Source organism: Lepus europaeus, chromosome 17 (genome assembly GCF_033115175.1).
Source record: "Lepus europaeus isolate LE1 chromosome 17, mLepTim1.pri, whole genome shotgun sequence".
Lineage (NCBI taxonomy): Eukaryota > Metazoa > Chordata > Mammalia > Lagomorpha > Leporidae > Lepus > Lepus europaeus.
In genome coordinates, this window is record NC_084843.1 from 9,263,309 (window position 1) to 9,290,302 (window position 26,994).

The 26,994-nt window shown below is 54.2% G+C and overlaps 1 protein-coding gene across 11 annotated transcripts in view; it reads left to right on the plus strand.

The window, feature by feature from the left end:
* Nucleotides 1–26,994, plus strand: part of FGFR2 (fibroblast growth factor receptor 2) — a 103,421-nt gene that overhangs the window by 69,305 nt on the left and 7,122 nt on the right. For 8 of the 11 annotated variants that reach the window (XM_062213923.1, XM_062213926.1, XM_062213928.1 and 5 more), the window contains 7 exons: nt 1,884–2,086; nt 11,038–11,189; nt 14,138–14,259; nt 16,128–16,238; nt 19,098–19,288; nt 25,406–25,528; nt 26,397–26,467. In XM_062213923.1, the coding sequence (XP_062069907.1) occupies nt 1,884–2,086; nt 11,038–11,189; nt 14,138–14,259; nt 16,128–16,238; nt 19,098–19,288; nt 25,406–25,528; nt 26,397–26,467 (973 nt within the window). The remainder of the gene's footprint in view (nt 1–1,883; nt 2,087–11,037; nt 11,190–14,137; nt 14,260–16,127; nt 16,239–19,097; nt 19,289–25,405; nt 25,529–26,396; nt 26,468–26,994) is intronic. The other 3 variants (XM_062213918.1, XM_062213920.1, XM_062213925.1) reach the window with 1 other exon arrangement.

A 26,994-nucleotide genomic window follows, 5' to 3' on the forward strand; every position in this document is an offset into this window, starting at 1 on the left:
GTTGATTGCTATAAAATTAACACAGCTTCTGTTCTCAGAAATGGCCCCATTTATCCTTGCATAAAGATTTTTTAAAAGCATTATCCCCCGGGGTTAAGAAAGGACCCTTGGAAATTCATTCACAGTGAGATCCCACACTCATTTGTGATCCAGTAAAATCTCACCCTTCAAACCTGAAGGGATCCCGTGTTTTCTGTAACTCATCCAGCCAACGTATAAATTATCGTGCCCATCCCCCCGTTTCTCCTAAGGAAGAAGTTGAAATTACTTTGTGAAATTCAAAGTAATTTTTTCTCTTTGCATATTCCTTTTTGCCACCGTCCCACATGTGGCTTCATTCCTTTGGTCCCCTTAGTTGTAAACCGATGGGTGTGCGTTGAGGGGCCTGGGGAGAAGCACCTGTGAGTGTGGTGGTACAGAAGCAGTGTCACGACCTGACCTGGGAATCGGTGGCTTGTGCATGCAGCCCTGGAAGGGACTGTCAGTCTGCTTTTACCGCGAAGCGTGCTCGTGGGCTTGATGTTATTTCTGCCCTCCAGCGGAATAAGCATCAGCAGAGCCCTCTTGCCTAAACCTTGCTGCTGCATCTTTAACCGACTGCTCCAATCTGGCCAGCCTCTCTCGGTGAACACCGCCTGCTCGGATGCTTCCACTTGTCTGTGTGCTTTGTGAAACTGCATAGCTGTGCCCTGCCAGCTCCTGACGTCCCACTGCCGTTATTAATTCCGTGTTGTTAGAGTACAGTGCCTACCTGCATGCTTATTTTATATCTAGTAAAACATAAACCGATCATTTCATTGTGTGGCGTGCTGCTGAAAGTTTTGACCGTCTTGCCAGTATTTTTCTGATTAAAATGTATAAGCTTTAAATAATACCGTTGCATCCATTTTCCTTTTGTTGCGAGTCTGCTCTGTGAGTATTTGCTTTGAAACCTTGAGTTGCCTCTTGTGTTGAGCTTGCTTTTACTTGCAGTGCTACGTCCTGCAAGTGCCTAATTGGCACTTCTTAACCGATTTGCCTGACAGTACTAGCACATTAACTTAAGAATGCAGTTTGGGAAAAATATAATTTGGAAGCACACTGCTTGTAGATTGCCCACTGAAGTCTAAGGAAGGAACAGCAGATGTTGTTGATAGAAAAAAAAAAAAGTGCTAAACTGATCATCTGTCTGTGTCTTCACATGCAGCCACGTTTCTGTTTTGTTTTTAAGGGGAAGGTTGTAGTGACTGAACAAAAATGTGGATGTCTTTATATGTTATGGGCATAATGGCTCTGCATCATAGCCAGCTCAGTCTTTGTATTAAACGCCCTGATTTGTGTAATGAAATCACTGTACGGGCTTTGCAGGCTCCCTGAAGCTCGTAGGCCAGTCTGCTAGGTGAACGCTCATTTCTGGTGCTCACCTGGGCCTGGCCGTCTTGTCGAAGCTTCCTTTGGAAGGGCCTGCCCCGGGAAGACTGAAGCAGCCTCACTGTCGCTTCAGAAGCTAAAGCGAACGTCGGTTCATTTGAGAATTTTTAATGTGGTTTGTGTCCAGAGACCACCATGCCAGTGCTTTTGCTCTGGGCTTAGCTGGTTATCTTACTCTGCCCAAATGTTGAAGCCAAGGTGGCCCCGTAGCTTGTTCTTTGTAACTCAGCAGCAGTTGCCCACTGAGGCCAGAGACAGTGGCCACCCGAGTTACTCCCTGGCCTTTGGGGTAGCCACGGGCAAGAGGCACAGGCCTCTGGCCCTTGCCATTCTGCCCCACTGAGGTACGGGGAAGCCCATGTTGCCTTGAGAATGACCGTCCCCTGTTGTTTCCTGACGTTCCACTGAGCTGCGCACTGGTGTCCTAACCCTGTGGCTTATCTGTTCCTCTCCGACCGTGCTGCACACTCTAGCTCCCGTAAGAGAAAAGGAGATTACAGCCTCCCCAGACTACCTGGAGATAGCCATTTACTGCATAGGGGTCTTCCTGATCGTGTGCATGGTGATCACCGTCATCGTGTGCCGCATGAAGACCACCAGCAAGAAGCCGGACTTCAGCAGCCAGCCGGCGGTGCACAAGCTGACCAAGCGCATCCCCCTGCGGAGACAGGTAACAGAAAGTAGATAAAGAGTTTGAAGAAACTTACTCCCCGCCCCGTGAGCCAGCCAGCTCCTGGATCTTTCCCCTGCTTGGGTGCCTCCCGCTGTGTGTGCATGGTTCCGACATGTTCCTGGCTGGTCCCCCGTTGGCGTTTGGGGCTCAGAGGGTCAGGTCGTGGAGTGTTGCTGGGGTCAGCGAATGGGGTCTAGCTCCGAGGGCAAGAAAGGTGGTTTGGGAACCAGCGAGCTGATGCGCAGGGCTGCAAAGAAGCCCGGAACACTTCTCCCTGCACGCGCTTGTTGGGAGTGAAGTGCAGGGTTCCAAGCCTCGGCCATTTTGGTCTCCTCTGGTCTCTGCTGGGAGCATTTCTTTTATTTTTTTTTGAGACAAGCATGAATATTCAGATGAGGCGTGTGCTTGCTGGTAGGAAAGAGACTCAAGTTCTCTTCGACTTACTTTAAAGTCAAGGTCAGACACCGACTCCCCCAGGGGCATCTGAGCTGTTGCGTGGTTTAAGCTGAGTTGTGGCTGGACGCCGCTCATTCTTAAAATCGAGCTGCATGTAGATGTTGTTTGTAGTTCACAGGTGCCGGGGTGGAGTCAGTGCTAGAGTGATTTTTACATGGAAGTGGCAGAAATCTGCCTTTAGCCTTGGTCTGTGGTGCCTGCTTCTGGCTGGTGTTTGGGTTTAATTTTGCTTTGGGGGAGACGGCGCAAGATAGATGCTCCCCTTCTGCCAGCTGGGCGAGCCTTGCTGAGGTGGGAAGAGCTCGGACTGTCCCTCCGCTCTGGGAGATGGGAGGGGGGCAGACCTGAGGGCCAGGTGTGTACACAAGTGTTTGGAACCTGGTTCCAATGAAGGTATTTTTTGGAAATAACAAGTAAAACAGTTAACTGACCAGCTGTTTCAGTGTGTATTTTAGTAGAATTTATGAGGCGCTTGTTAAAATTGCAAATTCCTTCGTCTCAGGCCTGGAGATTCTTGGGCAGTAGCTCTTGGATGGGGCCAGAAATCAGCATTTTAAACAAGTCCCCAGGTGGCTCTCGGGCTCCTTGAGCAGCTCCGGGTTCAGCCCAGCCCTGCCTCCCCTGGGACTTGGGCAGCAGGGACATTTTCTGGACGAGGCGTGCGGAAGGAGTCGGAACCAGTTGGTCAGCAGCAGTTCTGGCAAGGAGCTGACTGTTCCCGACCCAGCTCCCCACTCCGGGCTCAATGGGTCCTTGTTAACGTCTTTGAAGCTGTGTTTCAAGCAGGCCTTTCTCCGTCGAGGCGGAGGGTAGGATTTGGAGCGAGTTAAGTACAGACCAGCGACCAAATTGTGCTCGGAGCACCGACAGAAAGCGGCCCCTCGGGTCCCTTCTGCCACCAAGAATGGTGCCGCTGCTTTGAGTGGCAGCGCTCTGTGCTTGGGGTCAGGGGAGTGCTGATGGGTCCAGCCGCCTATTTCTGGGAGCGTGAGTTTCAGCTGTGGTCCTCTGGTGCTCTGGCTGCCTCCGAGCCCCCAGCCCCCAGCCCCCAGCCCCCTTTATCAGCTCTAGGCTGTTCTTACAGCCACTCTCTCAAGTACCTGGCTTTAGGGAGCTGAAAAAAGAGAGCAAGATTCCCATCCCTGCTGTATTTTTTTTTTTCTAGTAGGGAAAATGCTACCTTCTGGAGGAAACCTGTAATTTGGCGTAGCTGGGCCTTTGTCCCTAGATTATTTCATCATCATTTTCTCTACACCCGGTGAAAGGCTCGTCTTTATACCTCCTATCAAAGAGGCAGCTGCCCGTCGACCCCCTTGACCCAGCCACGGACGCCCTGTGTGCCTGCCTCTCTGGCTGCCTGCCTCTCCCTCCACACCCGTTTGCCCCCTCGCTGGTCGCTGCCCTCCGCTCCCTGGTGTGACCGTAGGCAGCCTGGGAGTCCCCAACGCTGTGTCCCTTCCTTCCTTTATCACAATTTACTAACGGCTCGGTCTAAACCACGTTCCGTGTAAGACCCGGCCCCGTGCACTTGCCAGGGGCTCCACGCCTGCTGGGGGGCTGTTGAGCATGTCTGGTGCTTCCATAGGGCCCAGGAGTGTAAGGGGCAGAGGAAAGTGGACAAGCGCCAGTCCCCGTGGGAATGCCAGTCCCTGGGGAAGGTGTTGATGGACCTCAGTCCCTCACCTAGGTCCACGCGGAGTGCATCGCTGACGGCTCCCAGAGATCGGTGGCTCGGTAAGCCCCGCCCCCTCGGGTGTGAGATGCCTATCAGGAGGTGTGGATAAAAGCGGGTTCTTGGGCTGCAGCTGGAATGCAAAGCCCCAGGGATAGGTGATGACAGAGTGAATGCCACTCGTGCCTCCACCTGGCGACCGGTGAGCTGGTGATCGGATGTCTGGAGATGGGGTGTTCCCGGGGGCACTCAGTGTCCTCGTGGTGGGGTCCACATCTCGTCTTCTGGCCGTGCCCCTGCCCCTGCCCCTGCCCCGCACCACGCACTCAGCGTCTCGCTCTGTCTGGAAGGAAAACGGTTGCTTTTTTGATCCTGTTGTGAGTTTTTCCTTGTTGACACTTTCAGATCTGCCCTGGATTTAGTGGTGCAAGACGGCATTTCAGTTTAGGATCTTCTTGTTTTCAGGATAAAAAAAAAATGTTTTTCTAGCGCTAAAGAAGAGAATCTTTGTGGCCGCTTTCTAGTAACCTGATTTTTGGGATAACTTTTCACACACCTGGGTGCTGGGGGCAGGCAGGGGTTGTGGCCCCTCCCCATCTCCTTTGTCAGCGACTCATCCCTTATTCAGGGTCAGGCTCACCTGCTCATCCCTGTGCCATGCAGCACAGGCTGTGGGACCAGCAGCGCCCACCCCGGGAGGGCGTCTTGGTGAGTGTGTTTCCTCAATAAGGTCTGTGGTGGTCCAGGGCCATCATGAGGTCCAGTGGCCACCGTGGGACCCCTTTTGCACACAGCCCAGTGGTCACCGTGGGGCCCCTTTTGCACACAGCCCAGTGTTCACCGTGGGGCCCCTTTTGCACACAGCCCAGTGGTCACCATGAGGCCCTTTTGCACACAGCCCAGTGGCCACCGTGAGGCCCCTTTTGCACACAGCCCAGTGGTCACCATGGGGCCCCTTTAGCACACAGCTCAGTGGCCACTGTGAGGCCCCTTTTGCACACAGCCCAGTGGTCACCGTGGGGCCCCTTTTGCACACAGCCCAGTGGTCACTGTGGAGCCCCTTTTGCACACAGCCCATTGGTCACCATGAGGCCCTTTTGCACACAGCTCAGTGGTCACCGTGGGGCCCCTTTTGCACACAGCCCAGTGGTCACCATAGGGCCCGTTTAGCACACCTGGGCGTTGAAGGGAGGGATTTGCCTCTGTTGTTTACATGGCTCAGTGAGGGGTGGGCGGCATGCGTGGTGGGTCTGTTGAGTCTGTTTTTTGGTGCACGCCTCAGGTCTTCCTCTGGATGGAGACCAACTGGCTCCCGGTTGGCTCTGGCCAGATACTTTGTCTCCCCTCTTCTGTGAGCACCATCAGGGGCCATTCAGCCTCAGCTGCTGATGTAGGTGGACCGAAAACCAGAGAAAAACAAGGACCCTCAAGGTCATCGCTTTAAAGGCGACCAGGGCACTGCTGGGGGCATGAGGAGAGGCTGAGGGGGAAGGGAGGGCTCGGGGCTCTCAGCGATCATTAAACACAGCAGATCCTGCACAGGGACAGCGACTCCCAGAAGCTGCTCACTGTCTGGCAGCCGAACGTCCTAATCTGGGAATAGACTCTGTGTGTTGGTGGATCAAGTGGGCTAATGAAACGCTGCTTCCCGAGAACATTCTGGTAATTAGAGTGGTCACGGGTGGCTTCACTGGAATCCGCCCTGTGGTGCGGGCGCCTTGCCCTTCCTGGTCGCCTGGGGCCGCCCCCTGCTCCCAGCCTCGGGAAGACAGGGCAGTTTCCCTGAGAGCCGACCTGGGCTCGCCTGCCGTCTTTAAGCAGAAGCAGCCCATGTGGGCCTGGTGCTCCCCTGTTCTGATAGGTTTACTCCTGGGGTCCCAGGGGGAGATGGGGAGGGGGGCAGGCCGCGCCTTCTTAATAAAGACAAAAAGAGAATATCTGATAAATTGCTTCGCCTAATTATGGAGAGGAAAAAAGCAATCCAAGCTTTGAAGTTTGTTTCTGCCTGATTTAGGTGGACAAAGCGTCTCTCCTGGGTATGGTGGGTGGGCGGCCCAGGCTCCTGCAGAGGGTGTGATCCTGGGGCTGTGTGCTCTGATGTGGGAAGGTGGGCCCGCAGCGCAGGAAGCAGAGGGTTTATTTGGCAAGCTGTGGTTCAAGGGCATCTTATCAGTCCCCTTGAGCTGCTCCCATCTGTGTGAGCTGCCTTCCAAGAGCTGGGGCTCACCTGGTGTGGAGAGATAACCCTGTGTCTTTTAAAGACGTGGCCCTTTAAAACGAGCAGGAAAGCACCTTGCCCCCCCCCCCCCAGGTCTCCCCCTGGACACAGAGCGCTTTTGGTTAAAAGCTTGATTTATGGCCCCTGGTTAAGAGATGTGATTCGGGGAAGTAAGGAAGCTGAGTTGGAGGCTGTGGACATCCGTGCTCAGGCTGGTGGGGGGGGGGGGCGCCTCTGCCAGGCTGTGGGGTGGGAAGATGGTTTCCTAGGATGTTAGCACTTACTGTGTGTGTGTAGCTTCTCACTGGACCAGGCAAGCGGCAGCTCTGGAGCTGAAGTTTCTAGATGGAATGGAGGAAGAGCTGGTGGGGAAGCCGACGACTGCTGGAGGGGGTGGGGCTGGGGGTTCCTGGAGGGGTGGGACTCGGAGGCAGGGAGCCCCTGAAACCTCCGGGAGTCTCCCGGGGGCTTCAGCTGCCAGGGCCGCCCCGGCCTCAGAACAGGTTTGCTTTCAGAGCAGCAAGAGTGCAGAGAGAGCAGCCTGTGTTTTACAGCCCCAGCGGGGATTTTAAAAGCATAGTAAAAATGCATGGAGGTAAAATTAAGATGTACCTCGGCAGACAGCGCGCTCTGATCCCTGCTTCTTACACCGGGCCACTTTCTTACCTGTTTCCCTGTGTTTTTATAGAAGTATTTTCTGGATTTATAGATTGAATCAGAATCTCTGTGTTTCACCTGAACAAAATCCCAGCAAGCATCCCTTGTGTAAACAGGATTTCTAATTGTGATGGCTACAACAGCACCGGGTTTATAAAGGCTTTCTGTATTTATTCTGTAGGTTTTCCATTTCAAAGGCGTTCCAGGTGAGACCTGGCTAAGGCCTCAGCTGGGGGACCTGTGTGGATTGCAGGTTGCTTTGGGGAGGGAAGGGGGACACAGGTGAGCTGCAGAGCAGGCCCTTCAGAGGGATGTCACGTTTTCTGGTCTGGAGTCACCTCTAAGCCACAGCAGTCAGAAGGAGTTCTTTACACTCTTGTCCCCGCCCTGGGCCTGTGCCCTCACTCCTTGTATCTTTATTTTGGGCTTGGTGAGCCCCAGCCACCCTGGCTGTGAGCAGAGGCCTTGCCCTCCACAGCCGCATTGAGGGCACTTCCTGTCTTGCTGTCACCCCCGGGTTTTCCTCCTGTCTGCAGGTGCTTGCAGAGTGCCGCGCACGAGGAGCATCCCCAGGGTCCCGTGCTCCGGCTCTCCTGAGAAACGGGCGTTCGCGGGTTCCCTCGGCCCTGGGCAGCAAACGATCCTAAAGACGCGCCAAGCCCTTGTTGTCATGTTAGGAGCAAACCGAACTGGCTGCCCTGAGTGCCAGGCTCGGCATGGAGCACCCGACTGCTGTCCCTCCCTGCACCCTCACCTCCTAAACTCTGTCGGGACCGTGTCTGTCTGTCTGTCTGTCACCTCAGTCTCATGCCCTTTCTTCTCTTCTTCTTTTCATGCCTTGGTTTAGATCCTTCTTGTGATTTTTGTTAAAGCACATTACTTCCATTTAAAGAAAAATACATATACATATTCATCAAATCCAAATGGTCTAGAAAGTTCTGGAAGAAGACACTTCCTCCCCCTTCCCCGACACCTGCTCTCTCTCTGCGAAGGTGACCTCAGGACTGGGTCTCCTGTGTCCTATCCAGAACTTGTAAATGCCTGTGTCCTCCCATCCCGCGTGGGAAGGCTGCTTCCCCCACCGTCCTCGGTGAGCCTCACTGACAGAGCCTCCTCCAGGATGGGCCTCCCCCCTCCCCACGGTGATCACCTAAGCAGGCTCCCCCGCAATGACCACGGCACCCCGCGCCCTCCCGTAAGGGAACTCTTTGTGGCGGGCAGTGATGCTGGCTGTGCAGTGTCCTGACCGCAGAATCCCCTAGATGTCGGCCGTTCAGGGCCTGGGTGCCAACTCTTCCTGCCGTGAGCTTCAAGTAGGAGTCCGCACTGCAGCGAGCGGTGGCTTTACCTGTTTGTGTGGCGGAACATTCCAGAAGGCCTTTTTATTTTTTGAAAACACCAGGCTCCTTTTTCATTCACAGCACGCGGCCCTGGTGCCAAATGAGTTTGGGTGGATGAAAAGATTTGGGGAAGCATCTTTGACCAAATCCGGTCCTGAATCTCTGGGCCAGAACCCGAGATGTTTGTGTGGTCACAAACTGGAAACCTTGAAGTTCCCTGAAGGGCCCTCCTGGTCTCTTCTGTGTCCTGGGGAGGGGACCAGCTCAAGGCCATGAGGTTGGGCACGCGGAGACTCTGGACGGGGCTTGGCAGTTGTCTGACTGCTCATCTGTGGCTTTGCTACTGCAGAGTAGCAGTGGATTCCACGGGAGCTCACACATTGCCTTCTTGTCTTTCCCTGCCTGCTCCTGCTGCTTCTCTGTGTAGCCTGCATACACGGGTAGGAAGCTCTCAGCTCCAAAATTCATGATTCTTCAGCTCCTTCTTTTTAATTAAAAAAATTTTTTTTGCCAGGCTGGAGGCCAGTGTTGTGGCTTAGTAGACTGAGCCACCATCTGCGATGCTGGCATTCTTTGAGCACTGGTTCAAGTCCCAGATGTTGGGTAGAGGAAGGTGGCCCAAGTTCATGGGCACTGTCACCTACATGGGAGACCCTGGGTGGAGTTCCAGGCTCCTGGCTTTGACCTGGCCCCGCCCTGGCCATTGTGGCCGTTATGGGGGAGTGAACCAGTGGATGGAAAATGCTTTCTCTCTCTCTCTCTCTCTCTCTCTCTCTCTCTCTCTGTTTCTCCCTGTCTACAACTCTTTCAAATACATAAATAAATAAGTAACTAAAACGTTTACTGTGGCAAATGCAGAGATCGCTCCTACATGATGAAATTTAGCAGGAATTGCCCCCTGCCAAAAGGTTGCTTAGAAGTCTCAGGGATGTGAACATTTTAAAAGCTAGTAGGAGTGTCATGTTAAAATACGGCCTGTTTACTTGGTTTTGTTTTGTTTATTTTAAGTTTTATTTATCTGAAAGGGAGAAACACACACACAAGAAAGCGAGTGCAAGAGAGAGAGAGAGATCTTCCATCTGCTGGTTCACTCCCCAAATGGCTGCAACAGCCAGGGCTGGGCCAGGCCAAAGCCAGGAGCCAGAAACTCCATCCCAGGCTCCCACATGGGTGGCAGGGGCCTGAGTGCTTGGATTATCTCACACAGGGAGCCGGATCAGAATCAGAGGAGCTGGGACTCAAACTGCACTCCAGTATGGGATGCCGGCCTTGTAAAACAGCTGCTTAACCCACTGTGCCACAGCATCAACCCCTCCTGTTTGATTTTAATACTGGAAACAATGGATTTAACCTCCAGCCCATTGTTGGCCATCTTCTCGAGTTTGCAGCCCCCATCACAGGCCATCAGAGTTTACAAAGTGGGGACGTGCCTGTCCAGATAGGACATTCCTGGGGGAGTCCAGGTCCTCTGGTTCCCTTTGAGGGGAGTCCAGGGTCCACCTTGTGAAAGTTCGTCCCAGCTGAATTCGTTCATCTGGGTTGCATTTTTGCCAGCTTGATTTACAAGGTGTTTGTCAGTGCCCCGGGGAGTCCTGTGACCAGGAGACAGACTCCGAGGTGGGCGTCTCGGACGGGTTGTTTGTAACCTCAAGGTCCAACTCCCGTGGGCCAAAGTTGTGTTCCCCCTTCAGAAGGGATCCTCCAAAGTGGCCTTCCAGTGGGCTCTGCCCGAGCCTTCCTCCATCAAAGCCAGCTGAAGACGATGGACTACAGAGGTGATCATTTCTCAGGTGCAGCCTGAGATGGATGAGGATAAATGAGAAAATAACCCAGAGCAGCCCTGGGTGCTGTGGGAGGGAGAGCAGCTCTCCGTGTGCTTGTAAACTGAGGTGCGCTTTGCTTTCCTGGATCCTTCATCCCACATGTTCAGTGAATTGGTTTCTGGAACTGAAGTTGACAAAAGCCAGCCCATTTTTCACCGATTGGCCTGGGCACCAGCGAGTTTCCAGAGGACCAGAAATCGGGTCCCAGTGCCCACGTTCTGGGTGACCCTGAACAGAAGGGCTTGGGGCTACTGGAAGACTTTCACATTCAAATCCTAGGGTTTTCCTTAGGATAGCCCACTTTATATTTCAAGAGACGGGAAGTACAGAAGAGCTGGTTTGCTCAAAGTATTTGTGAAATGTCAGGGGCACAGCAGTGACCAGGGTCTGAGCAGGTGTGAGAGACTGGTTGTCTGGTGCTCGGTGCAGGTGGAGGCAACAGGCGGTCACAACACCACTGAAGTCTGCATGTCGTCAAGTGGTTATCCCGAGGAAGCAGGACAGGAAAGAGACTTCTATTTTAATCAAACACTGCATAAAATGTCCATTTGAAAGCCTGCTCTCGGGAACCTAGAATTTGGCCGAAATCTAGGCCTGCCTAGAGGGGAGGGAAGGCAGAGGATGCAAAGGCCTCGGATGGTTTTCATTTTGGTCCGCGGCTCACTTCTGCCCGCCCCCACCGCCTTCCCCTCCACGGAGCAGTCTTCCAGCTGGCTGGGCCCTGGCTGACTCCCAGCCTTCCACGGTGGAGCCAGGATTACATGTGTGTCTTTGCATTTTGTATCCAGGTCTCGGCGGAGTCCAGCTCCTCCATGAACTCCAACACCCCGCTGGTGAGGATAACGACACGCCTTTCCTCCGCCGCGGACACCCCCATGCTGGCGGGCGTCTCCGAGTACGAGCTGCCGGAGGACCCCAAATGGGAGTTCCCCAGAGACAAGTGAGTTCTGCCGCGGCACATGTCCCCGAGTGGAGACCGCGTCTCAGTGGGGTACTGGTTTGACATTTTCTCTAACTGCAAAGGTCTTGCTCTGGTGATGTCAGTGGGAGTGAGATTCTGTTTATAAATAGCCAGAAATTATTATTTTTTAAGGTAGCTCCTTTAAACCAGAGCTACCAAGAGCTGACTGGTTCCCAAGCATGATGGTATCTGGTTATTCTTTCAATTTCTACACAATTCCAACCCAGTCAAATGGAATAAAAGTGGAATTACCCAATCTGTAAGAGAGATCTGACATTCCAGCTCTGGCCACCAGACCATGGCTTTTCTGTAGCTAATTTTCTTTGGAGAAATTAGAGGCAGAATATAAATTGCCTTACAAATCTTTGTCCAGTGTTGCTGTTTTCAATGGTTATTAATGTAATATGGAGCCAAGAAGCTTCAAATATGGTGCTTGACATTTGATGTCTGTGGTGCGTAGCATTTTCTTACTGGCAGGTATAGAGGTGTTCCGATAGGTGTTCAGGGAAGGCGCTGTCCCCTGAAGTCATTGTTGGGGGCTGTGGATGTCCTGGACCATCTTACAGTCCATATAGAATCGGGCTCTGCTAGGCAGGGGCTAGGCAACCTTGGCTGCGGCACCTGCTCTGTGAACTTCGTTCCTGTACAATGAGCATCCTGGTACACACCGCAGAGGACTCAGCTCCGATCTTGGCCTTGGGAGTTTACCTCTCATTGCCCCTCGTGCCTTGGCAGCCTGGGCTCTGTGAGCTGTAACCCTTGGTGAGAAGGGGCTGCCAGGCACAGTCAGCGGGACCAATGGTAAACCTGCAGCCCTGCCTTCAGAACCTGGGGGTGGTGCTCACTGGTGGCTGGGGCTGTAGCCAGGACCTCTTGCAGTAAGTAGAATCTGACCGGCCTGGCAGCGAGGCAGGATGGAAATACTCGCTCTGTTGCTGCATCAAATAAACCAGAATAAGCGCTTGATGTGCTTATAAACAGCGGCTCTGTTTGTCTGACGTCCGTGCTGTCCCCTTGAGATCATGTTCATGTTTGATGTACACTTCTTGTACGTACATCTGCTCATCTGGAAGCATCGAGATGAGCTCCTCTGGAGGCTGGACGTGACGAGCTCGCTTTGGAAGGGAGAGGCAGCTGGTGTAGCACTCGCAATTCCGATTTCACACAACTATCGGTTCTGCTTCCCGACACCCAGCAGAGATTCTAATGGGAACCCTAAGCTAGAACTGCAGCATTGTCCAGGAATCCATGAGGGTGCTAATGGAAGTCATGTCCAGTGTATCTGTGTGCCAGAGGGAAAAGGCCGTTCGTTCATTCATTCATTCATTCTTTGAGGATCCTTTGCAGTGTGCTCTTTGGACCTCTCCTGGTGAGGCACCGGAGAAAACACCAGGGGCTTCTTTACCTGCAGACTGCAGAGCGAGGGAGGGTGTTTCTCAGGGAGCCCTGCCCGCCCCCTGGTCGTGTGTGCTCCTAGAAGCTGGCAGCTCCCTGCACATTCCCATGCATGTGCGATTGAACTGGGGAGTTTGATCCTGGGTTAGGAAATTGTAGCTTGCAGGGTCAGACCGTACCTCGTGCCAGCTGTGACGCCACAGTCAACAGTGGGAGTCTGTATGTGCCAAACTGTTAGCTCCCACCCGGGGGTGCCCTGAGTGTGGAAAATCTGAGTGCTGTGCCTTTCCAAATAGCACGCCGCACGGACGTAGGTGGAGCAGCTCTCCGATGAATGAAGGCTCTTTAGAATCAGTTTCTTAGATGGAGTTGGGAGTTACACAAAGGCAGGCCTGTTGGGCTTGTGGTAGCAGGGGCAGGAGGACATAAATTAGCCGTTTTTCCAATGCAAATGTTTATTTTCTGCCAAGATGTTAAATTTAATTTTCGATCTGGGTAGAAAGCGAATGACCTCAGCACAGCACACACTGCCCTCCCTCGTGGGGAACCCTTGCGTGCTGTTGCGTCCTTACCGTAAGTACCGTCACCAGCGGCCGCGCGGTCCTTGCTGTGTCAGGGAGGACCCCAGGGACCCCTCCATTCTGTTGCTTTCTGGAAAGCCCAGGGACAAGGAATGGCCCTTTGTGTGACGTGCATAGAGCGTCCAAAGCAGACGTGGGGAAACATTTGGCTCACGGGCCGCGGAAGGCCCGCAGAATCGTTTGGTCTGGCCCTGCCAGGACAATTGCAGTAAAACTATAGCAGACTAATTCTACGTGAATACTGGTGTATGGCCCGCAAACGATGTTCTAAACATCCAAATGGTGCTTGGCAGACGAAGGCTCCCCACCCCTGATCTAAAGCTCGGACGTTTAATTTGTGGTGTGCACTTTGGATTTTATTCATGGGTAGTTTGAGGGTAGTCACAAGGTTCTCTAAACTTAATTAAAAAGAAAAAACTTCCCCCATTTTCTGGAACTTTTTTTTCTTTAGTGAAAAATTAGAGATTCCCTGAGATGCATTTCAGATTCATATCCTGGAAGTTGGCAAGGAGTATGACCATAAAATCCATTGGTATTTGCATAATAGTGATTTTAAAGCCACCCCTTGACAGGGACAAAAACTCAGAGCAGCTTGCATGTTTTTCTTTGAGACATTCTGAATTACAAATATTTAATTGGCCCAAGATCAAAAGCTCCTCGTTGTTGGCACTTAGGAAAGCTGACCACCTCGCGAGCAGGGATCCCTTCCATAAAGAAAATAAATCGCGAATACAAATGTGAAATTTAATAGCTGTTCCACCAGTAATTGACACTCTCGAAAACGTCACTAAGAAAATACTCGAGCGCGTGTGTGCCCTGCGTCTCATTAGTTCCATGTGATGGCTGCTCCATGCCTTTGCGAGCCGCTGGAAGATTTTTATGTTTCTGGAATCTCCCTCGCCATGCCCCTCTGCCTGATGCCATGTGCCGATCCTTTATTTACACCCACAGGTTGACGCTGGGCAAACCCCTGGGAGAAGGTTGCTTTGGGCAAGTGGTCATGGCCGAAGCAGTGGGAATCGACAAAGACAAGCCCAAGGAGGCGGTCACTGTGGCGGTGAAAATGTTGAAAGGTGAGTGGGGAGGCGGGAGTGCGGGGGCAGGGCTGGGGGTCTTATCAAGAATGTTCCTTTTGTGGCATGCGACCTCCATCATGGCCGGGGTCAGGGGGCACATAGCTGACCTCGAGGTTGAGGGGTTTTCAGGATAAATCAGCCCCTTGGACAGGCTATTTATCTTGAGCTGTGTGTGCTTATGAAAAAGAGAAGCCGGTTCGGGTGGAAAGTGGTCGTCTCCTATGGAGTTGCTCCTCGGCTCCTGATCAGTGACTTGGTTCTTCATCCCCTCTGTGTTTTCGTGTGCTTAGAAAGTGTCAGCCCACACATCACTGATGATGTGATGGGGTCAGCACGGTGGCTTTGGGGTCTAAACTTTAACTCACAAGTGAAGGGGAATTGGCATTGGGAGCTGGGGGAAGGACCGACAGGATGGGCTGGGGGCGTGCGAGGGAGCAGGGGCCCCGAGCTGTCAGCGTGGGGCTGTGACATTTCTGCAGCGGCCTTGCAGCCCTGCTCTGTACCCATGTCCCAGGAGCTTGCAGGACTCGTAGCCATGAACTCTGTTAAGAGGAGAGTCATGGGGAACGGTCACGTTACAAACCCCACTGTAGGGATCACACAGCACAAAGGAGACCCATGCCTCCAGCAGAAAGCTCTGTCCTCGGGCTATGGGGCGCCAGGCACGTGGCTCGTGACTTGGGCTTTGGCTCCCTTTTGGGGTTTCTCTTGGGATGGTCAGCACTTCCCACCCCCAGGGGAAGGGGCGACTGGAAATAGTCACAAAGACGCTGATTTTTTATGCCTTTGGTCTGAGTGGCTCCCGAGGACAATGGGGGTGGTTTGAGATGGCCTCTTCCCTTCCTGGGCATCGTCCCCTGGGTGTCCTGGCATCACCGGTGTGGGCCGTGGGCCAGGGCCAGGTGCGAGGAGGAGCCCGGCTTTGCATCTCTGTCTGCAGAACTGATTTTGTCAACGGGGCTCAGAGCGATGTGGGGCCACTATAGGAGGTCTGGAGTCGTTTCCCAGTTTACGCCACAACTGGCAGCCCTCCCTCTTGGACGTCCAAGGACATTAGTCCTGGAGCCCTTGTTTGTGGCGCGTCCTTTTTCCAGCTGGTGGATGGCCAAGAGCCTGCTGAGAAGGAGGGGAGTGTCCGAGCTGAGCATCCACAGGTGCGCCTCCCTCCGCGTGGCAGGAGGCCCCTCCTCCGTGTCCCTCCGTGCACACTTCGCACCTGCTCAGCTTCATTGCTCTTCCTTTTCGGAAGCTAAAAAGCATTTTTTGCAATGTAGTCCCTTAAAAAGCTGTTAGTTAACCCAGGTTTGGGGGACCCACAAGGAGAGCCTTGCCATTTACGCGAGGCTAGCTGAGCCTGCGCAGATCCCATGGATACCAGTCTTGCTTGCGTTACGAAGAGGTTTGTAACAGGCCAGTAGCAGGCATGGGCCCTAGCCCAGCACAGTGAGCTGTGCACACACTCTTAGGTCATCTGTGGCGACCAGAATGTTCCCACCCACGTCCGCTCCGCCAGTGTTATTCTCGGAGTTGTTTCAGGCACCGTCAGGTTTGCTGTGGGATTATTTCATCATTGGTGAAAATACACAAGTGAGGTTTCTGGAAAATAGTCGGCCTTAGCAACAGCACCTGTGTCCTTGACCGCCGCCCCTGCTGATCCCAGCGAGCTCTTGGACACAGAGCGGGGGCAGCTCCTGTCTGGGCCTTTGGTCCTTCCCGATAAAACGCAGGAGCTGATTGGTGGAGCGCAGTCTGCTTGTAAGATTCAGTGTCTGGCCGCTTCTGCTCAGTGTTTATAAAGCAGCTACTGGTGGTGGCTGGCGAGTGAGGGGACGTGAGCCCGACTGTGACTGACTTCATGTCTGTAGATGACGCCACGGAGAAGGACCTTTCGGATCTGGTCTCAGAGATGGAGATGATGAAGATGATCGGAAAACACAAGAACATCATCAATCTTCTTGGCGCCTGTACGCAGGATGGTGAGTAGGAGGGAAAACGCTTTCATTAAAGACTCCGTGCTTAACGTAGAAGCAACCAGGCTTCTGGATCCTGCTCCCGGGGCACCTCCGGTGCATGTTTAAGGAGCTTGTAAAATACCCTTAGGAAGCTGCCCCCCCCCCCCACACACACAGAGGGAGCACTGCCCCTGTGGTGCAACTGGGAGCCGGTGAGTGTGGGGTGACTGCGCTTGGGGCCCCTTAGGGCCCCACTGTTACCTGGAGAGTGTTGTGGACAAGGCTGGCCACTCAGGTTTTTGTTTTCTGAGTGCTAAGAGATTGCAGTGGAGGATCCTCCGTTTTGGTTGAGAAGTTCCTCCCTTAAAGTGAGGATGGAGGAGTCCACACCATGCTGAGTGCAGTGGGCAGCAGTGGCTGGGTTGCTAAGGAGAGCTTGGGAGAGGAGAACACAGTATGAAGAATACAGGGTCTTCCAGAGAGAGAGGCCGGGCTCCTTCACTGAGGGGCTTCCGGCACTTTGCAGACGAACTTGACAGTAATGGACAAACTTAGAAATGCCTGTCTCTCTGATGGATCTAACCAGGAATCACAGGTAGAGGGTGGGCATGATAGGATCTGGGGGCCTCGCATTGTCACAAATCCTGCAGGAATGAAGTAATCTAGGTACAGAAACGAGTGGTGGGCAGTGGGCAGGATTTGGCCTGTGGGCTGTGGTTTGCCAGCCCCTTAGTCTACACCACAGAGAAATTAAAGGAGTGTTCACTGACCACTGTTTGTTATGACAAAAACCCGGAAGCAGCCTACACGTGCTTGAGCACATAGGAACGGAGCAAGCCTGCTGTATTTCTGTGGAAATGTGTGTGTTGTGAAAGGGAGTCATCTGGACTTATTTTTATCAGCCTAACGTGGTTCCTTGGTGATAGTGAGGGGACATTATTTTAAAGCCCTATCTTTGGGAGTGGGCATTTAATCTAGTAGGAAACCCATGGTGCAGGGGTGGAATGGGGCCTGGGGCTGTGGCACAGGGGTTAAGCCATCGCCTGCAATGCTGGCATCCTGAGTGGGTGCTGTTCTCGTCCCGACTGTTGCACTTCCCCGATGATGCACCTGGGAAAGCAGCAGAGAATGGCCCAAGTCCTTGGGCCCCTGAACCCAGTGGGAGACCCTGGGTGGAATTCCAGACTCCTGGCTTCAGCCTGGCCCATCCACAGTTGTTACCACCATTTGGGGAGTGAACCAGCAGATGGAAGATCAATCAATCTCTCTCCTTCTGTGTGTGTGCCTGTCTGTCTCCATCTCTCTGTAACTGTGCCTTCCTTTTTTTAAAGATTTTATTTATTTATTTGAGAGGCAGAATTAGAGAAAGGGAGAGACAGAGATGAAGGTCTTCTATCCGCTGGTTCACTCCCCAAATGGCCACCAGCCAGAGCTGGACCAATCTAAAGCCAGGAGCCAGGAGATTCTTCCGGGTCCCCCACGTAGTGCAGGGGCCCAAGCATTCAGGCCATCTTCTTCTGCTTTCTCAGGCCATAGCAGAGAGCTGGATCAGAAGAGGAGCAGCCATGACTCCAACCAGTGCCCATATGGGATGCCAGGGCTGCTATTATGCCACAGTGCTGGCCCCAACTCTGCTTTTAAAATAAATACATCTTTAAAAAAGGGAAAAGAAAATAAAAGAACCCATGTGCCACATCAGAGCACCTGGGTTCAGTTCTACCAGTGTAGACCCTGCGACTCAGCAGTGATGGCTCAAGTAGTTGGGTCCCTGCCACCCCTATGGACACCTGGATTGAGTTTCTGGCTCCTGGCTGTGGCCCATCTCCAGCTACTATGGACATTTTGGGAAGTGGACAAATGGATGGGAGCTTGCTCTGTCTCTGCCTCTCAAAAAAAAATTTTTTTTTAAGTTTGTTATTTTTTTTTTTTAAGATTTATTTATTTATTTGAAAGTTGGAGTTACACAGAGAGAGAAGGAGAGGCAGAGAGAGAGAAGTCTTCCATTTGCTGGTTCACTCCCCAATTGGCTACAACAGCCGAAGCCAGGAGCCAGGAGCTTCTTCCAGGTCTCCCACGCGGGTACAGGGGCCCAAGGACTTGGGCCATCTTCCACTGCTTTCTCAGGCCATAGCAGAGAGCTGGATTGGAAGTGGAGCAGCTGGGACCAGAATCAGTGCCCGTATGGGATGCCGGCACTGCAAGCAGCAGCTTCACCCGCAATGCCACAGTGCCGACCCCTTGTTACTCACTTGTATGATTAAAAACGAGATGTATTTTGTCACTACATATATGTACGTAGAGTACATCCAACCCTTGGTGTCCGTGGCGGGTGGGTCCCAGGGCCCCTCGGAGATGCTGAACTGTGTAGATTTCAAGTCCCTGCTATGAATCGGCGTAGTGCTTGCATACAACCCATGCACGCTGGATACATTATAGTGCCTAACACAAGGCAAGCGCAGTGTCAGTGGCTTGGTGCCATCTTGTCTCTGGGCTGACGACAAGAGAAAAGTCTGTGCGATGTTTCCCTCTGAGTATTTCCAGGCCAGGGCTGGCTAAATCCGCCTGTGGGGAACCCATAGATTCGAAGGCTGACTCTCGTAGTGAGCTGGAAGCCAAGGGAGCACATTGGTTGACAGCTGGTGCCTTCCGCGAGGCCACCTTCCTCCGTGCTGCATTTTATTTCTTAGGGCCTTGGGGGACTGTCTGGGCCCAGGACTGATGACCGGCTGGGAGAAACGAGAACTCGGGTGTCTGGTTGTATATGGGCGTTAAACTCCAGGAACAAAGAGCACTGGGCAGTGACAGCTACAGGGCCTGCGCTGGGTCGTTGCGGGGCGGGGGCTGGGTTCCGTGGCTCAGGGGGCTCCTCTGGTCTGTCCGCAGGGCCGCTGTACGTCCTGGTTGAGTACGCCTCCAAGGGCAACCTGCGTGAGTACCTGCGAGCCCGCAGGCCGCCCGGCATGGAGTACTCATACGACATCAACCGGGTGCCCGAAGAACAGATGACCTTCAAGGACCTGGTGTCGTGCACCTACCAGCTGGCCAGGGGCATGGAGTACTTGGCTTCCCAGAAGGTGAGCTCTCTGCCTTCCACTTGGTGGGGGGCGGAGGCCGGTTCAAAACGTCTTTGAACAGGCCGTTGGGAGGTGCTCACTTGCTGCATCAAGCCCTGGCCTGCCAGGCACAACCTTGGAAAATACTTACTGCCTTACTCACGACTCAAGCAGCCTTCTGAACCCTTCCTGGCTCCCGCTGATGGGCAGAGATGTCGGGCTGGCCTTGACTCGGTCACCGTGGCCGGCTGGAGCACGAATGGCCACTCCGTGGAGTGTGCCCGGGCATCCTCATGACTTTTTTTTTTCTCTTTTTTGGTGTTAATGTTTTTGGACACCGACTCTGGGTGTTGTGTTTCAGGCTTTGAGTTGGATATAATGTTAAATATTGTGAAGAGTGAAGATCAAACAGAAGGGGTATTTTAGTGACCCGGATCCTGGGTTTGCTTTGTCTCACTTGGCGGGGGAGCCTCTGTGGTTAGGAGGCGGCCAGGTCCCCCGAGGTGAATCGCCGGCATTCCAGGCGTGCCACTGCCCGTGGAACTTCAGCTATGCTGGTTATAACAAAAGCAGCCAGACAGGTGTCCTGATACCCTCAGGGGCATTTTCGAGGACCCCTCCTCAGCCCCGCAAGGTTGCAGCCCCTCCTGGGGCAGAGGTGGGCCCAGCTGCTCCCTGCAATGGAGCTGAACGCGGCAGCTGAGTCCCTCAGGTCCCCGGGCAGGTGCGAGCCATGTCCTCTGCCAACACAAACCACGTGAGCCTGGGCCGCTTGAACGGCCTGCCAGCCACGGGAGTGCCCGTCAGTCGTAAGTGTGTATGGGGCGTGCCTGGGAGCGTGTGCGTGTGTTCAGGTGTGCATGCTTGTGGGGTGTGTGTGTGCAGCTGTGCACGGGGAGGTTGGGCGTGGAGACAGAGTGACTCAGTCTGCCGAGCAGGTCGGGCAGGCCTGCAGAGGGGCCTGGCTGTCTTTCCCCTTTCTGCAGCTTGGAGGCATTCCCACAGGGAGCCCTGGGAGGGGAGGTCTGGCCGCAGACTGCCCCCTCTGATCCCTTGCTCTTGGTCACTTTGTGCCCTTCTGGTTGGGAGATGGAGGAAGCATTTTTCGCACCCAGCGAGGAGCTCCTAATTAGAAAGAGGTGGGAGCCGGGCCTCACCATTCATTCAGTCCTGCAACAAATACTGCTGGGCAGCCTGAATGTCCAGTGCCCTGGCCAGGCCCTCTGGTGAGGTGGTCAGGACAGATAGAGTCCCTGGCCTCTTGGAGCAGAGACCGTGGGTGACAGTAGGAGAGACTGCCAGCAAGTGAGGGAATGAGAAGCGTGCAGACTGAGAAGTGTGCGGTGGAGGAAGCAGTGGGATAAGGCGCAGCTCGTGCAGGGCCTCGAAGACCCAGACAAGGCCCCTGGACTTGGCTCTCGGTGCTGGGAGCCATCGAGGGCGGTACAAGAGCCGGTCCTTGCTCCAAAGATTTGAGCTGCTGAGTCCCATGAAAGTGATGAGATCTGGGCCAGAGCTGTGGCATAGCAGGTTGAGCTGCCGCCTACAGTACTGGCATCTCATATGGGTGCCGGTTCAAGTCCTGGCTGCTCCACTTCCGATCCAGCTCTCTGCTATGGCCTGGGAAAGCAGTAGATGGTGGTCCAAGTCCTTGGGCTCCTGCACCTTTGTGAGAGACCCGGAAGAAGCTCCTGGCTCCTGGCTTCGGATCAGTACAGCTCTGGCCATTGCAGCCAATTGGGAAGTAAACCAATGGATGGAAGACCTCTCTCTCTCTCTCTCTCTCTCTCTCTCTCTCTGCTTCTCCTTCTCTATCTGTGTAACTCTGACTTTCAAATAAATAAATAAATCTTTAAAAGTGATGAGGTTGAGGGCCAGGGCTTATTGGGTCCCAAGACACCAAGAGAAGTCTGTGGGTTGATTTTGGACAAGTTTCTTTATCAGACGGTCAATGGAGTCAGTGGATGATAAGGGATGGACGAGAGGAAGAGCCGTCAAGATGCCTCCTGGATTTCTAGCCTGAGAAGTCGGACAGTAGTGCAGCTTCCCTGGGCGGGGAATTGGATGTCTCCAGGGCCGGGGCAGATTTCAGTGGAAAATCCAGAGCTCATTTGGAATGTCTGAGCGCCACTCAAGGGGAGGCGTCACAAGGCTGACGCTCAGCTCCAGGGCCACCTCGGCTGTCGGGAGCCAGCAAAGGACGGGGCATTGTCACACCATGGGAATGGGAGTAGACAGTAGCCTGGGGGAAGCCCAGAGCAGGGAGAAGAGAAGCCTGGAGTTGGACCTTGAGACAACTCTAAAAGACTGGCCAAACGCACAGGGTATCACGTGGAGCCGGAGAAGGCCCCGTCTGCGAGGTGGACAAACCCAGGATGTGGTCTGCAAGGCCCCCACGAGAGTACGCAGTGCCTCCCTCTGCTCAGAGGACGGGAGAAGCAGCAGGGCGGGCCTGGTCCCACAGCCAGCGGTGGCCCTCCCCCAGCCCAGCCCCAGCCCCAGCACTCTGGGATCCTCCTTGTCTGGGAGCTGTGCAGTGCTGTGGAAAGAGAAGTGAGGACCAGCTGGACGCATCCAAGATGACTGCGCGGAGGGAGGAAGGGCTCTTCCCGCTGAGCGAGAATGGTCATTGCCGCTCCTGCTCTCCAGCGGCCAGGCACGGGGGCGAGCGTGCGTCGTGCACATCTTACAAGCCCCTCCGAGAACTCTCACGTGGGTGGAACGGGATTCCCATTGTATAGCCAAGGATGCTGAGGACTGTTGGGAAATGACAGTACGCTTTGAGCTCAGGTGTGGTCGCATCCCTGTCCTTGCTTCTGAGTTGGGGCACATAGGTCCTCAGAGTGGAGTGGATGGTCCCAGACCTCAGTCTCCTGGTCCTCCACCCAGCTGTCCGGTGCTCTCGGCTGATCCTGCCCACCTGGACCCAGGGAAGGGGCCTGTGCTGGGGCTGGTGTAGCCCAATGTGGCTCTTTGCCTTCACGTTGCTGAAGGGTCTGGAAAGAGGGGACCAGTCATACGTCCTTAGGGCATTGCCTGGCTCCACAGTACCGTGCCATGAGTTGAAACTGGTGGGAGACAGAGAGGTTAAGAGTGGAGCTTGTGGAAGGAGCCTGCTTCTCAACCCAGAGCATCCTCATGGAGGTGGAGAGTGAGCCAGCAGGGGAGGGCTAGATGCCACCTGCCCCAGCCAGCCCCACCGGGCAGGGATGGGCTTGTTCAAGACCTGCTGCGTGAGGCAAAGGACAGAGATCTGCTGGACACTGAGCAGGGGGAATTGTGATGTTGGCTCAGTGGACACTTTCTGGGCCAGCTCTGGGCTTGTACGGGGATGTTGAGATGAGCACAAAGGGCCTGACCTCAGGCAGTGAGTGGTCAGTTTGTGTTGTGTGTGTGTGTGTGTGTGTGTGTGGTGGCCAGGGGAGGCAGACATGCACACACCGTGGTGTATAACAAGCACTGTAATACAGGAGGTAACAGATTATTTGAGCCTTACACAACTTAAAAAACCCTGGCTTTTTTAGCACATTTCTCCAACCCAGTTAAACCTCCGAAGTGTTAAGCCTGAGCAGGCTGGGTTAATTTAAAGCAAGCCTTGGCTTCCCCATCTGTAGAATGGGTATAATCATGAACCCTTTATGTTGCTATGGGAATGAAATGCTGGCAGCTGTACAGAGGCACCCAGCACACTGTCTGCACCACAGGGGTGTTAGCCTTCCTTTCCTTAGCAACCGACTGAACCTCACCTGTAGAAAAACGGAACGCTGATTGGTTCCAGGGCCCACGTGATAGGAAATGGCCGGCTTTCAGTGCTGGGGAACACTCGGATCTGTGCACACGATGGGAATTTGGCTCGCCTTTAATCACTTTTGTTGTTTTGGGTGTTAGTTCCAAGTCTCCTGCTGCTCAACCCAGCAGGGGGGAGGGGAGCGCTGGGGGTCCCCAGCATCCTGGGAAAGATGGTGGAGGGAGCCCCCAGCAGCATCTCTGTCCAAGTGGAGCCCTGATGTGTGGTCGGAGCCGAGTGTCGGGGCAGCCAGATTCCCTGACCACACAGCTTGCCAAATGCAGAGTGCGCATGTCGGCGGGAGCGCACCACCGGCGGAGTTTGGCCCAGAGCTTGGAAGTTCAATTTGAAGAGGCCTCCAAGCCCGGGAACGCGGCTCCAGCCCAGACGGCTCTCTGGGCGGCTGGGAGCTCTCGAGTTTCCTGCTCCCAGTCTGGCCAGGGACCGGCAGGCTTGGGTGGCTTTCCTGCTTTCCCGTTCCTGATCGGAGCCCATCCCCACGGGGCCCGGCAGCGAACGCACTCAGGAAGTGGTTGGGGGTGGGCGAGATTAAAGTCAGTCCTTATTTGTATTTCAGAGGGGGTTGAGCTCTCTGTTTTGAACTGCCCGTCTCGCGGGGTGCCTGAGATCGGCCCGGCGCAGCCTCATCGGGCGGATCGGAGACGGGCTTCCTAGGACAGTTAGCCTCCAGGAGGGACACTGTCAAAGCACTTGCTTGCAGCTTCCAAAAATAGGGGGTGATGACGTGGGACCTGGTCATCCTGTATCACGATGAATTCTCGGAACATGAACGTGCAGCAGCTTCCCCGAACGGCGTCGGTGAAAGGAACAGGCTTCTCTGAGCCCAGGGCTGGGATCAGAACCGTCGATCGGCCGGAATCTTCGGCTGGCTTCTGGCAAGCACTGTGGCGTTTTGACCCCACGTATGGGGCAGAGACAGCGTGCCGGTCAGCTGGACTAAGAATGTGGTGTTGGCCGAGAGATGGGTCAGGATAGGGTACGGTGGGTGTCGTGGGAGGTGTGGAAGCTGGAAAGGAGATGGGGGAGGGGTCGAGTGGGAGCAGGGTGAGCGGTGGAGACTGCCTGGTCTAAGAGACTTGCAGCAGCAGGGGAGTGGGATGGATGTATGGAGAGGTACTTGGAGTTGAAATGGACAGGCCTTGACCGAATGTGTGAAGTGTACTGGTGTCCACCTCAGAACCAGAGAGGTGAAGGAGTAGGAGCCTGGGGCACAGCACTGTGGAGGTGCTGCACCACTGGTTGAAAACCATGACAGGGGTCTCGGGGTACAGGTCGGGATAGAAATGGGAATTTGCGCGGAAAGTTGGCACCACAGGACGCAGGGGAACACACAACCTTCATGGCTCAGTACCTCTACCGTCGGGGCCTGATGCACAGACAGCAGAAGTCGGGGAAGGGGAGAGACAGACTGAGCTGAGACAGGGGGTCAGCAAGGGTTCCACAGAGGGACAGATTTCAAAGCCGAGCTGCAGGGAGCAAGATTCGGGGAGTGTGAGGAGGTCACGGGATGGGGTTCTTCATTGGCATGGGGAGGAGCAGAGATGGACAGAGGCCAGAATGGCACAGGAGTGACCAGGAGCTGGAGAAGATGTGAGGTTGGAGTCTCGTCACCTCTGCTGGGGATTTGCTAGTAAGAGAGAATATGTGATAAACGGTTTCAGGATGATCTAATCAATAACTTGGTTGCAGGGGCCGATGCTGTGGCACAGTAGGCTAGTCCTCTGCCCGAGGCACCGGCATCCCATATGGGTGCTGGTTCAAGTCCTGGCTGCTCCACTTCCGATCCAGCTCTCTGCTATGGCCTGGGAAAGTAGTGGAGGTGGCCCAAGTCCTTGGGCCCCTGCACCCGCATGGGAGACCAGGAGAAGCTCCTGGCTCCTGGCTTCGGATCAGCCCAGTCCAGCCGTTGCAGCCATCTGGGGAGTAAACTAGCGGATAGAAAACCTCTCTGTCTGTCTCTCCCTCTCTCAATGTAGCTCTACCTCTCAAATAAGTAAACTAAATAAAATCTTTTAAAAAAAGAACTTGGGCGCAGCTGAGAGGGTTCAGAACTGCAGAGGGGAGAACGCGGTTGCTGTGTTGCCCTCGGCTCTTTGAGATGGTTGGCACCTTGCTTTGTTTATTTTTAATTCCAAAGTGCCAGTGTCACGTTTGGGGGTCTCAGGTGGTCTCGGCCTCCCAGCTCAGTCTTACATCCCCGTCCTGTCTCTTGGGTAAATCACTACAGCCTGCGTTTGACCTCAGATGGCCCTCTGCCTGCACTTTAAGCAATGGCGGTATTGTCTTTTTGTTCTAAGCATTGTGAAGTTAGTTCTTTTTCTCAATTTCAGTGTATTCACCGGGATTTAGCAGCCAGAAACGTTTTGGTCACAGAGAACAATGTGATGAAAATAGCAGACTTCGGACTGGCCAGAGATATCAACAACATCGACTATTACAAGAAAACCACCAATGTAAGTGTGTGGCCATGACGGCGGGAAGGGGCGGGGTGCAGAACCTTCCGTGATGGAAGGTCACGGGTGGCCCAGGGCAGGAGGAGACTGGCGAGGGTTTCCCCAGCCCTTCCTCGCCCTTCTTTGGCCTTCCTCGTCACCCACTCTCACTGGGACCGTGTTTAGGGTAATTTCTGTAAAATGCTCATTTACAGAGGGATCCGCAGCCTCTAGAGTCTACACACAGCTCGTGTTGAGAACCTTCACCATGGGGGCAGGTGCTGTGCAGTGGTTAAGCTGCTGCTGCTGATGCTGCCCCCCACCCCCATATCAGAGCGCCAGTTCCAGTCCCAGCTGCCTGCTTGCAGCCCAGTGCTGATGTACCTGGGAAAGCAGCGGGGGATGGCCTGAGCGCTCGGGCCCCTGCCACCCATTTGGGAGACCCAGGTGGAGTTTCAGTGCCCCAGCTTTAGATTGGTCCAGCCCCAGCCAGTGTGGCCATGTGGGGAGTGAACCAGCAGGTGAATGACCTTTCTCTCCCCCCCATTTCTCTCTCTCCCTTTCAAATGAATAAATTTGCCTTTTAATAAAAGAAACTTTCATAGAAAAGAATAGAGCTTGGACATTCCCGAGTTAATTTTTCCTAGAGGCTGGTCGGGATATGTGTCTGTACCACGGAGACAGGTGACCATGAGAATCCAAGGAGCTGGCCTTGGTGGAGGGGCCCACGTCTGTGTATCGCATACGTCCACTGTAGCTTATTGACCCCAGGGACTGACCAGTAACAATCATTAAAACGTCCACTCCTGGATGGGCACAGCCCCGTGGAGTTTGCCAGGGTAGGCCTGTCTCAGCATGCTGGCTTGAACATTTTCTCCTGTCCCTGCAGGGTCGACTTCCAGTCAAGTGGATGGCTCCGGAAGCCCTGTTCGATCGGGTGTACACTCACCAGAGCGATGTGTGAGTAACCCCGAACCCTGGCTTTTCCTGGCAGAGGTGCCCGAAGGTTGCACGTTTGCTCCCTGTCGTCTTTCTCCGGCGCTGCTGCATTTCACGCGCTCACAGGAGATGCAGTGGGCGGCCTGGGAGAGGGCGGATTTTATGGTAGGCTGGTAACCAGCACTGTGTTACTAATCTGCCTGGCTTCAAAGAGCGGAGGAGGTGGAACTGATGCCCGCCCCCCCCTCCCCCCGCCGGGGCGGAAGTCCCTCCCCCCAATCATGGACGTGCAGCTGCAAAGCCGCCTTCAAGTTTGCCAAGTTTGCCAAGCCCTTGGCATGGACTCCACTCTCTCAAAGGTGGCTTGTCCTGTGTCCCCTAACCTGGGTTTGTTCTTGACAGGGGCAGCTGAGTGGGATGCAGTCGCCCCGAGGAGTCCCCTCAACAAGCATCCTGGGCGTGTCTCAGCCTCCCTGGGAACACTCTGGAATGGTCGTAGAAAGGACGCGGTATTTCCGTTACCGTGCACTTGAAATGCTGCAGGGTCA